Source organism: Mauremys mutica, chromosome 13 (assembly GCF_020497125.1).
Source record: "Mauremys mutica isolate MM-2020 ecotype Southern chromosome 13, ASM2049712v1, whole genome shotgun sequence".
NCBI classification, from domain to species: Eukaryota; Metazoa; Chordata; order Testudines; family Geoemydidae; genus Mauremys; species Mauremys mutica.
The window spans coordinates 3,321,870-3,333,555 of record NC_059084.1 but is presented as its reverse complement, the minus strand read 5'-3'; the positions used below and the strand labels follow the sequence as shown (position 1 = coordinate 3,333,555).

General features: G+C 56.7%; 1 protein-coding gene across 1 annotated transcript; it reads left to right on the top strand.

Annotated features, from left to right (window-relative positions):
• Window positions 1-657: 657 nt before the first annotated feature.
• Window positions 658-11,460, top strand: SDCBP2 (syndecan binding protein 2). The gene is made up of 9 exons (XM_044986651.1): window positions 658-769; window positions 6,160-6,237; window positions 6,645-6,708; window positions 7,234-7,343; window positions 8,059-8,220; window positions 8,664-8,839; window positions 8,936-9,107; window positions 10,142-10,233; window positions 11,041-11,460. The coding sequence occupies exons 2-9, from the start codon at window positions 6,184-6,186 to the stop codon at window positions 11,093-11,095; spliced, it is 885 nt and encodes a 294-aa protein (XP_044842586.1). The 5' UTR covers window positions 658-769; window positions 6,160-6,183; the 3' UTR covers window positions 11,096-11,460.
• The last annotated feature ends 226 nt before the right edge of the window (window positions 11,461-11,686 follow it).

Here is an 11,686-nt window from a genome sequence, read left to right as displayed (position 1 = left end):
GTGCTAGACAAAGATGGGACCTTGTTGCTAGAGAAAACAGGGCTTTGCAACAGCTTTAAAAATGTCCCAAATGGTCACATGCAACTGCAAAGACTTTTCAACGACGGCGCTGGCGCGTGGGAGTGAAGGGTTGTGTATCACCAATCCCAGTGTGGAGCCAGGAAGTGACTTACTCAAGGCCATAGCATGGGTGTCAGAGCCAGGAGTCAGCCCTGGTCCTATGACCTGTAGCCACAGCACTAGGCTACGCTGCCTCCCTAAGGGGGTGCCAGTGTCTGACATAGGCCTTGCAGATAGGCTAGGAGAAGCCGTCCCCCAGACTAGACCTGCCTTCCAGCCAGATCCTGACTCCTGGAGCCAAGGGGCCCTTTTAGTTCTTGGGACCTGTGTGATACGAACTGTCTGTGCTAGAAAAAGCGCCAGGCTCGTGCCCGGCTGAAGCAATGCACCCAAGAGGCCGTGACGCCAGGTTTCCTGCACGGAGCAGCCTGAGTCTCAGACCCACCCGCTCCTTGCTTTGGGCCTGGGTGATCCTCGCACACTTTGCCAGTGTGGAGCAGGGATGGAGCTTGGCTTCCTCTTTCCTGCACCTGCCTGTTTCCTGGGCTGCTGAATTCCTCTCTGGTGACTCCGTTGTCAGCTGATTGGGTGACGCCCCTCCCAGGCAGGCAGCACCTGTGTTTTGCTGCTATTATAAAATCACAGACCTTTGGAAGAGGAAGGCAGAGTGTGCTGGAGAAGAGAAACCTGCTCCGGAGCTGTCTGCCAGGTAAGGCGGGACACCCCTTCAGCAAGAGAGCGGGAGGGATGCACTAAGCTTCACCTGCTCCCCCCATCCCACTGCTCCTTCTTTGGGCTGTTCGGTTTCCTTAGAATCATAGAGTCATAGACCGTTCAGCAGTGCTGTGCCGAGTCTTCATTTATTCACTCTAATGTAAGGTTTCGCGTGCCAGTCATACATTTTAACGTTTGTAGAAGGTCTCTTTCTATAAGTCTATAATATAGAACTAAACTATTGTTGTATGTAAAGTAAATAAGGTTTTTAAAATGTTTAAGAAACTTAATTTAAAATTAAATTAAAATACAGAGCTCCCAGAGCAGTGGCCATGACCCAGGCAGTGTGAGTGCCACTGAAAATCAGCTTGCGTGCCGCCTTCGGCACCCGTGCCATAGATTGCCTACCCCTGGTCTAGTCTGACCTCCTGCACAACGCAGGCCACAGAATCTCACCCACCTGCTCCTGTAACAAGCCCCTAACCTATGTCTGAGCTGTTGAAGTCCTCAAATCGTGGTTTAAAGACTTCAAGGTGCAGAGAATCCTCCAGCAAGTGACCCGTGCCCCATGCTGCAAAGGAAGGTAAAAAAACCCCAGGGCCTCTGCCAATCTGCCCTGGAGGAAAATTCCTTCCCGACCCCAAATACAGCGATCAGCTAAACCCTGAGCATGTGGGCAAGACCCACCAGCCAGACAGCCAGGAAAGAATTCTCTGTAGTAACTCAGATCCCGCCCCATCTAACATCCCATCACAGGCCATCGGGGGTATTTACCGTTTGCTAATCAAGCCCAGGGGTTTGTTGTGGGCTCAGGTTCAGCCCAGCTCTGCATTCGACGCCACGGAGCAGCAAAGCTTGGTTTGCCCAGCTGGGTTTCTCCTCTCTGGGACGCTTGGCTGGCAGGTGCTGGATGGGATGAAGTCTAGTTTTTTCCACCAGGCTGAGACAAGGTGCTTTCACCTGCTCTAACTGAGCGAGTTATAGGCACAGATTCTGCTCTCTGCTGGCGGCACTTCCGCTGGGACCAGTGCGAGCCCCAAGTGCTCCTGTCACAACAGAGGGCCAGACTGTCAAAAGGGAGCATCACCTGGGGTGCACAGTGGGGGCTGAGCACCTTCAAAAAGCTGCCTGACGGGTCACACAGGTCGCTGCTGGGAGCCGAACACGGGAACGTCTGGGCCCAGCCGTGTGTGCTGAGCACTGGAACCTCTGGAGACAGGCCCTCAGCCGATGTCAATTGTCCTAGGTCCACGGACTCCAACTGAATTCTGACACTTGCCACATATTGAGGAGGTGGCCCGAGCCCTTTGCCCCATCGCGGGAAATTGCTCAGGCCCCTGTGGGGCTTGTGTGAAGGGGGCTCTGTTCTTGTTGCTGGGAAATCGCCCCGTTCGGCTTCGGAATCTGCATCCCTTGATGGTTAGTATCGCGCGTCCAAAGCTGGTGGAATGGTGCTACAACGAGGTGGATTTTTTTCCCCTGGTACATTTCCATCCACCCTGGAGTCACTTTGAGGCCCCATCTGCTCCCACTGGAGTCACTCAGCAGCTGATTTCACTGGACTCAGGCTTGATCCTGAAGTTTCTCCTACAGGATTAGTGCCAGGGACGGGGAAGATGGGAACGTTGACGCAGCTCAGGCTGGAGTCTGTTTTCCAGATGCCTTCACTGGCTGGAGCTGTGAGTGAAGTTAATGAATTCCTGCTACATCTGTGCTTTAGCTCTGAATTCCTGGGCACTTGAGGGTTTTTGGGTATTTCCGTGTTCCAGAAGGGCTGAGGTCTGTCCCAGTGCGGGGCATCAGGACCCAGGGTGGTGGTTTTCTCTCTGGCCTCAGGAGTGTGCTGCTGTTCTGAAATCTTGGCCCTTTTAGTCAGTGGCCATGGTCATGGCATTTATTCCACCAGGTCACGTCATTCGGGAGCTCCCGACCTTGCGGGTTGTGTTTTCAGAGCCAGGGGCTGCACTCGACATGCCTTTGTAAGCGGGAGCCCTGCTAGTGGGGGGGAATAAAGCGACGACTCCAGAACATCGTCTGCTTGGTTCTGACTAATCCCTGGCTTGGGGAATCGTGGACCTGCAGAGCAGTAACGGCCCACGGGGCGGCTGATGGCACCGTGTGACAAACTGGGCAGGGCCAGCCTTTACCTTTGCTATTAGATCAGCTGATAGTGTCTGAGGGACGTGGGTGGAAAACCCACCCCCTGCGTCACTGGGGCATTGAAAAGCAGGCTGGCCAGCTCACCAGGGCAGCGTGTGACCGGCAGGGACGCAGGCTCAGGGCCGTATTTCAGCGAGTTCAATGGGAGTTGGACACCTAGGAGCTTGGCCTGAGACCCCGAGCAGCTGGTTTTTGTTCTGTAGGGTCAGAATGTGCAGAAGGCCGGATTCTTTCCAGGTGTAACCAGGAGCCTCGCATGCATTTACACCCACTCAGCACTTGGCCCGGAATCTTTAGGGGAGGGTCAGGCCAGAGCGCAGGACGGCAGAAAGTAAAGCTACACCGCTGAGTAAACAAGGAGTCGCATGTATCCCACCCCTGCCTCCCCTCTCCTCCCCTGCCGGGTTTCCCATCACTCCAGCTGCAGCCAATGGCAGCTTTGCCTGAGGCCAGCCGGCAGGCTAGACCTCCACAGGCCTAGGGAGATTCCTCTGTTGCGTTGGTGTCATTGTAGTCTGGGCTCGTCTCAATACACTGGGGGAGGTGAGAGTGGGAGCGTGGCCTGGTAAAAAGCAGGTTTTCACTTGGTTCTTGGGGGAAGCCCTCACAGCGCTACCCTGGCTGGGAGAGGCGAGAAGCTGGTCAGAGAAAAACCCGCAGTTCTGCACCTCCTCGGGCTAGAGTCCGAGCACAGCAATAAACCCCAGGTTGCTGCCGTAATCCCTAGCACCCTGCCGCCAGTGGGGCTGCGGGCCGAGGTTACTTCCCCCAGCCGTTGACAGCAGTGGGTGCTTTGCCATCAGCCCATCACTTGCCACAGAAATATGCTATTGCTTGTGCCGGTATCCCGGTGTATTCCCCCATTTGTGCCTTAGGTAGAGCAGAGGGAGGCTGGCCCAGTGGTTGTTAGCCTAGGACTCTGGTGACCTGGGTGCAAATCCTGGCTCTGCCATGTCCGCCTGTGTGACCTTGGGCAAATCACCTATGAGATCTGTGCCTCAGTCTCCCAGCTGTAAAAGGGAGGTCATAGCACGTCTCTACTGCACAGGACTGTTTCGAGGGTGAAGCCCTTAAAGACAGAGAGAGAGGAGGGAGGGTGTGTGTGTGTGTGTGTGTCAGGGACTGGGAGCTCAGGGGCTGAGGCTGCAAACAGTATTTTCTTATCCTCCCCTGTGCTTCATTCATAGGCTCCATTGCTGGCTCTCTCTCACACACGCAGAGGGACAGATGTGCTTTTTTACACACACACACACACACACACACACACACACACACACACACACACACACACACACACACACACACACACACACACACACACACAGGTCAGATGTGCATAAAAAGACATACCACCACCCCGTCAGAAGCCCACTGGCGCACCCTGCAGGAGAAGAGTTTTAAAGCGGGGCAGAGCCAGGGGGCAGATAACAGCATTACCAAAAATAGGAGCTGTGGCAGCCTTCTCGGGTGGTGGAGGTGCCCAGGCGAGAGAGAAAAGGGGTCCTGTCCCTTTAAGATGTTCTGCCATTAGGGTGCCTGCCTTTTACGTGCAGAAACCAATCATGTGATGCTGCAGAGACTTGGCCTGGCCCCAAAGTTGTATCAGTTCCAGGCTTCACGTGACCAACCTGTTTGAATGGGAGCTTTTCATGGGCAGCGCCTGCTGACACAGGCCGCCTGTGCCCTGAGCGCCCGGTGCGGGGTTGGCTCATGGCCGTGGGGAAATCGGACTCCAGGGCAGGCGCCCGCCCCCGCTGCCTGTTTATTCTGTGGGTATTAATGGCACAGAGGCAGCTATTCAGCCAGCAGGTCACACCCGCTAACGCCACAGAACTTGGGTCGTTACCAGCAGAGGTTGGACGCCAGCAAAACACAAAGAACAAAAGTCTGACACATGGCGCCGGTTTCGTGCAGCAGCAACCGCTTGGTTTGCAGACGCCCCGGGCAGGGCTGCGGTCATTAGACTGGCAGGCTGCTCCGGGGGGTGTTGGTCTATTCCTGGCACTGTCACAGACTTCCTGTGCAACCGTGGGCCAGGCCGGCACCACCTCCTGCCTCAGTTTCCCCACCTGGCTATGAATAGCTTGCGGCACTGATTGGAGATGTGATACAGGTGCACAAAATGAGAGCCCCAAGCTGCAGGAGGCCACAATGTGGTTTTAATTGTGAGGGGTGGCACGGGCACTGACACGACCAGGGAAGAATTTGAACCAGGCATGACGCAGCCTGACAAAAACCTTATTCCCCTGGCAATTTCCACTGAAACGCGGGGGGGGAGGGAGAGAGAGAGAGAGAGAGTGTGTGTGTGTGTGTGTGTGTGTGTGCGCGTGTGCGTGTGCGCGCGCATGCTGTAGCACCAATGTGAATCACATATGGCGGCCTGGCCATGATCCCATCCTACACTCATGCCCCCGCTGGGGCTTTTTGCCCATGAAGGCTGAGCAGATTACAGGGTGATGGTTGGGCTGCTCACTTTTGCTTTGGCTACTTGGGTGCAGAGTTGTGCCCAGTGTGGCTAAGAGAACCCAGACAGCGTTCATGTTCCAAACTAGACACGGGCCAGGTGCCAGTTTCCTGCAGATTGGTGAACCTGGTCTGAATTAGCCTTCCTGTGGCTGCAACCCAGAGGCAGGTGAAATATAGTGGTTTAGGCTCAGGTTTTGCTTTGAGCTGGTGTATTTGAAAGCTGCTGGAACTGTAGGCTGTCATTTTAATTTGCACGGGGTTTCCTGGTCGTGCTTGCAAGCTAAGGGGCGCTGTAGCAAAGTGTGCAAGCGAGAAAGAAACTGCTTAAAGCAAGGCCAGGGTGAGTTGTGCATCACTGCCTTAGGGAGCAGCCTGCTTTGTCTCTCTCTGGTTTTGGTTCTGGTACTGGTACGTGAGGGTTCTGGCGTCTGTCAGTGCAATGTTACCTTGCAACCAGCAACACTCCAGCAAGAGTGTTTTATGGTCTCTCTGAGCTCTTGGGCTGTGTGCCGTGAACATACCCCAGTGGAACCTGAAACTTGGGAACCGGGGGCCAGTACTTGCCCAGCCCCATGTAGACTGGCCCTGCAGCATGCTGCCTCTGGATATTAATGCAGCAGTGTGCGGAGCTTTGTGTCCCGAGAGGCAGGCGGCTCCGAATAAGGTTTGCCAATGAACTGGGAGGGAAGGAATGTAACCTTTGCTCTCCGTTTGCTCCAGAGCATCTGTCTCAGCCTTGCCTTTGCGTGCCTCTTACAGGTGGTTCCTGTGGAGGAAGCAGCCATGTCAGCTCTGTACCCATCACTGGAGGACATGAAGGTGGATCAAACCTTGCAGGTAAGAGGCTGGGTTTTGGGTCCAGTTGACACCAAGCTCGGCGGTTGGAGCAGCTTCTGCCAAGGCTCCAGTGTGGCCCCATCCATGCGGCGGGGCGGTGACGGTGCTCCCTGACGGCCTTGCACCGAGCGATGCGCTATGTCCCTCTTCAAGCAAAGGCCTCGGACACTGAGTGAGCAGGGGCCCCCTCGTCTGTGGTTTGGTTTCAGTGACCAGCCCAGCTGTGTCTCCCAGCCCATTACCCGGTGCTGAAAGGGACGGCGTGGATTCGCTCCAGCCACCGACAGAGCGCAAGGACAATCCCAGCTCCCCAGAAGCTGGGGGGTGGGGTGATAAAACGTGCCAGCCCTGCCCACTCTCCGTGCCCGCTGCCGTCCCACATAGTGACGTCTGTCTTCTCTTCCCAGGCTCAGGCGAATGCAGCCGCCAGGGCTCTGGCTGGGGTTGCAGAGAAGTCAGAGCCAGCAGCGGGTAAGTCCCAGCTGAGACGCGGCCTCTCGCCACGAGAAGCAGGTTTGAGGGACAGTCTCCTAGACCAGGAGTGGTTTCGCTAGCGGCTCAGGGTGCAGGGGAAAGCACTTATTGCCCAGTGAACAAAGGGTTAATTCTCAGCTGCACGCCCCCCTCAGGCTGGGCACAGTGAGGAGGGGCTGTGAACTGGCTGCTTGGGGTGAAGGGGCGGGGGAGGGGACGGCTGGGGGAAGGGCAGATCTTTGCCCTGAGGCTACAGGACAGGGGTGGCCAAACGTAGGGACCTGCCGAGCCGCCTGACGACGTTCAGCAGTTCGAGCACTGGGGCCCCGCCGTGGGGTGGTGGGGCTAAGGGCTTCTGTCTCGCGGGGTCTCGGGGCTGCAGGACGTGGGTAATTGCTCGTCATCTCAAGGGAGGCAGTCGACTCCTGTGGCAGGAGGACGGGGCCTCCCTGGCTGGCCCAGGCGGCGCCTGCTCAGCTTAGCTCTCTGAATGGACAATGTCCTTTTCTCTTCCCCCCTCAGCCCCACCTGTTCTGTACCCAAACCTCACGGAGCTTGGGGACTACATGGGGCTCTCGCTCTCCAGTGACGAGGTCCAGAAGGACCTAGCCCTGGTCCCAGCAAGTGGCAACGTAGGTATCGCCGTGACCGTGTCTGTCTGTCCCCCCGCTGGCACCACTCACGTCCTAGGCCTCAATAAGCCGGGTCCTTGCCCTCACCCCTGCCGGACGCTCTGGAGAGGAGGGGACGGAACCTGCAGGCCAGACCCAGGCCGAAGTCCCCCTGAAGAAGCAGTTGGTCTGGTGCCTGAGGAGTGGGCCTGGGAGAGCCAGCCTGAGTCTCGCTTCCTGGCCGGCCCGTAGATGGCTCTTGGGGATTAAGCTGATGCCAAACTTTGGGCTGCCCCTCGTTTCTGGGGAATGTGTCGTATCCGTGTCTCCTTCCCCGCTTGGAATCCTGCTTTCCCACCCAGCCCCCAGCCACTGGTTACTCCTAATGCCACCGGCTTTTGCTCCTGGCACCTTGCTGGGCCTTGCACTTGGCATCTGCAACATTCTGCAGCAATTCTGGAGGAAAGACCTTTGCTGAGCCCTGGCCCATGGCTGTTGGGTGCAAGGAGGTGGGGGATGTGCAGGCGGGGTCACCTCCCTCTTCTGCTGCCTGGCTCTGCTACCAGAAAGTCTCCCCTCTCCTGCCACACCTCACCCCCGCTGCCCACTCCAGTGATAGACACATGTGAGGGGCCAGCCCTGATGCCATCTTCCTCCCCACTCTCATTCCACCCCATGGACCATCTGCACTTGAGTCAGCTCAGATTGTTCATGTGCCGGTTGGATTCTCCAACAGGCAGGGGCCCTGGTCCCTTCCTCCCAGGGTGTGCTGGTCGCCCCACTGACGGGAAACAACCTCGGGCTGCGCAGGGCAGAGATCAAGCCAGGCCTGCGGGAGCTCCACCTCTGCAAGGATGAGCGCGGGAAGACTGGGCTCCAGCTGAAAAGCATCGACCAGGTGGGTTCTGAGGCCAGTGTGCACCGCTCCCCTTGGGTCCACTGCGGCCCCATCAGGCCTGGCGCCCGAGTGCCGGGGCTGGGACCTGCTGAGCAATCTCAGGGTTGTATAAGAATAGTACAAGGAGAAGCTGGACCCCTTTGTGATAGTGAGCGGGTTGGTCTGAGGATGCTCTGACTGTGAGATGGGGTATCAAGCGCCAAACTCCCTGGAGCCAGCCTGGTGCCCGGGTCGCCCTGGCAGTGCCCGCTGTGGTCCCTTACCTCTGTCACAAACCCTCACGCTGCAGCCCCAAATCCTTCCAGCCGAGGCCTGGCCAGCATCCCTTGCTGAGCCGCTCTGCAGTCAGCGGGAGTGGTCGCCACTGAGCGATGCGAGCGCTGTCCCGGCACAGGCTGCCTGGTGCCGCCCATGTGACAGTCTGACTCCTGCTCCTCCCGCAGGGGGTGTTTGTGCAGCTGGTTAAGGCCAACTCCCCAGCGTCCCTCGTCGGGCTGCGCTTCGGGGACCAGGTGCTGCAGATCGACGGGAAGGACTGCGCCGGCTGGAGCACAGACAAGGCCAACAGGGCCCTGAAAAAGGCCGCCCCGGAGAAAATCGTCGTGATCGTGCGAGACAGGTGAGTGGGGTGGGGGGGTGCGCTCGGCCTGCGTCCGGCTTCCTCAGCGGAGCGTCAGGTCCCGACTAACTGCCCGTGTCCCGGTGCCCCCCCCAGGCCCTTCCAGCGCACGGTGACGATGCACAAGGACAGCACGGGGCACGTGGGGTTCGTCATCAAGAAGGGGAAGATCGTTTCTCTCACCAAAGGCAGCTCTGCAGCCCGGAACGGCCTCCTCATCAACCACTACATCTGTGAGCTGAACGGGCAGAACGTCATCGGCCTGAAGGTAAAGGCCCCCGGCGAGATGGGCCGGGAGGGTGCGCGCGGGAGACTCCCTGAGACAGGCCCCTGGCCAGGACAGGGAGCAGCCCTCGCTCGGGGGGCCTGGTCCCACAGCGGGAGAATCCCGCCTCTCTGGGGCAGCCGTTGGAAGCACCTTGAGTCGGGCTCGGGTGACCTACAGCTGAAGATTTGTCTCGCTCTTGAGAAACAGGAACTGAGTGTTCTGAGAAGCTGCCACTGTGGGTTACTGATGCCTCCTGGTTCACCGCTGCTGTGGAAGCGTTTCCTGTGGCGATCGCTGTGCTGCAGTCAGACCAGACAAAGCAGCTGGGTACCAGGGAGTTTGAGGGGAAGATTTTTAGAGGCACCCAGCCCCTTTCAGTGGGACTAGGGTCCCGAACGCCCCCTTGTGGCTTTGAAAATCTCCCCCAGGTGGTGTCTCTGATTAAAAGAAAAAATTGTGGTTGGAGGCTGAAGGAAACTGATCTCTAGTTAAATGTACCAGTAATTAAATCATACGGTGGAGTATTTTGCTGCAGCAAACACTCAGTGGCTGTTTCGGTCCCTCTTCCCAGGCCTTCCTTTTACTGGGGGACCAGCGTGCCCCAGCCCGGGGCCTGGTGGGGCGAAACAAAGTCTTTTTTCATGTCATTTAGTGACGTTAACTGGTGTGTTGTCAGCCTGAATAAGGGCTGCTTTACGGGAGGTCCCTGCAGCTGCCTCTAGCGGGTGAGTCTTTTGGTTTTAAAGGCTGCCGGGTTAAAACCGTTTTAAAAAAAATCAAGGCTGACTGTTTTTTTTTTTAAGAGCTAGGTTTGCACAGCTGTCCATGCAAATAACCCCCTGTGCATGCGTAACTCACCCCTAGCAGGGAACTGACGGGCCTACGCACTGGCCGTGCTACATCTCCTTTGTGCTGCTGCAGGAGTGCACAGCGGAGTGGCAGCTGTGCGTTCGCTCTGCCTGGGGGGGGGAATGCTTGGCCCGTGCAGTATCTGGGGCTGTAATATTGTATTTCTCAACTCTTCCCCCCTCAAGGACAAACAAATCCTGGATATCCTGGTTACAGCTGGTAACGCCGTCACCATCACCATCATCCCCACAGTGATCTACGAGCACATGGTCAAACGGTAGGGACACTGGCTTCCCACACACGTACAATGGCAAAGTGAGTGCCTCCTGGCCTGGCGCGTCCCAGCTGGAGGCATCTGTGAGCTCTTCCTAGAGCTCTGTTAAAATTCAGAGGCCTGGCTCCAGCCCGAACGTGACCCGGGCCAGCCACAGCCGGGGCCTTTATTACAGCATAGGCTGCGCTGGGGATCAGCCTTCCCAAGCCCGCAGGGAGGCTCTGAGCTGAAACGAACACGGTTGTGAAGTGGTGAGCGCTTTCAGTCACAGGTGCTAGAGAAGGGTCAGGTTAATTACTGTAAATTGTTAATAAATTATGCCTTTCATAGTGCCAGAAATCCCCCACTGCCTCTGTATGGTGCCTAGTGCAACCGGGCCGGTGGCTGCTGCTGGCCTCTGGCATCTTTCCCTTTTCAAGTAAAAGGATCCAAAATCAAAACCCAAAAACCCCCTGGCACCAGCCACGCTCATGCAAAGTCCCACAGCTCCTCAGCAGGCTTTTTGCAGGCCCGTTCCTCCACCTTCCTCTGTACATTGCATGGTTAGAGCGGACGCTGTTTGAGGCAGGGAACACGTCATGTGCCTTTTCTGTACCGCACAGGGTGCTCTCTGTACTACGGACATTGCTTTACCTAGTACAGCTTTTTTGGTGCTGTTCATGAAGAGTCAATTCCTGCTCTCCCCAGCCCCCCCGAATGTTGGGAAGGAGGCTCTGGCCAAGGGAAGGAGGCGGGGTGCTAGGTAAAGATACTGGGCAGATCCTTTGCACAAACACTTCCTCACTGACCTTTTTCCCATCTACTAACTAGGCTGTCACCTGGGAAGATCAAGTCATCCATGGACCACTCGCTTCCTGATGCTTAAAGTCCGGCCCCTGGTCAGCGGGAGCTCAGCGAATCTTCCTTCCTCTTATTAAACACAATATACCAAAGACTTCCCTACAATGCCGGGAAAACAGGTGCATCTCTGTGGGGGATATTCTAGAGCAAAAACCAACTGTTTCCTTTAATCTTTTATTCATTCACCTGGACAGGCTGGAGCCTTGTTTTGTCCATCCAGTCGGCTGGTGTCCGAAGGAGCGCGGGGAGGTGGAGGTGGGTAGAGATGCGGGTGTACATACACAGAAGCGAGGTGAATGGGTGTGGGGGGGCCTCCCTGGTGGAGGTCACATGATGCAACCCTTTCAAGACCCACACAGAGAGCTGTTTTAATAAACTCAATTAAAGCTGCTCCTATTTGCCTCTTCTTAAACCGAGGGGAGTGAGGGTAGGTTTAGGAGCTAATGAATGGCTCAGTGGCCACTCCAGCATCGAGTGTGCCAACCCCACTGTGCAGTACTGCCCCAAAGGAGTTTACTATTGATGGGTGAGGCCTGCGGCTGGCTAGCAATGCATTCGCACCTGTTCCTCTTTGCACCACTTGGGACTTGACAAGCAGCATGGGTGGGTGTGTGGG

Excerpts from the sequence above, each read along its gene's own strand:
- SDCBP2 (XM_044986651.1), top strand. The coding sequence starts at position 6,184 with ATGTCAGCTCTGTACCCATCACTGGAGGACATGAAGGTGGATCAAACC. Across the intron at positions 6,709-7,233 it reads GAAGTCAGAGCCAGCAGCGG|CCCCACCTGTTCTGTACCCA; the intron begins GTAAGTCCCAGC and ends TTCCCCCCTCAG. Across the intron at positions 9,108-10,141 it reads AGAACGTCATCGGCCTGAAG|GACAAACAAATCCTGGATAT; the intron begins GTAAAGGCCCCC and ends TCCCCCCTCAAG.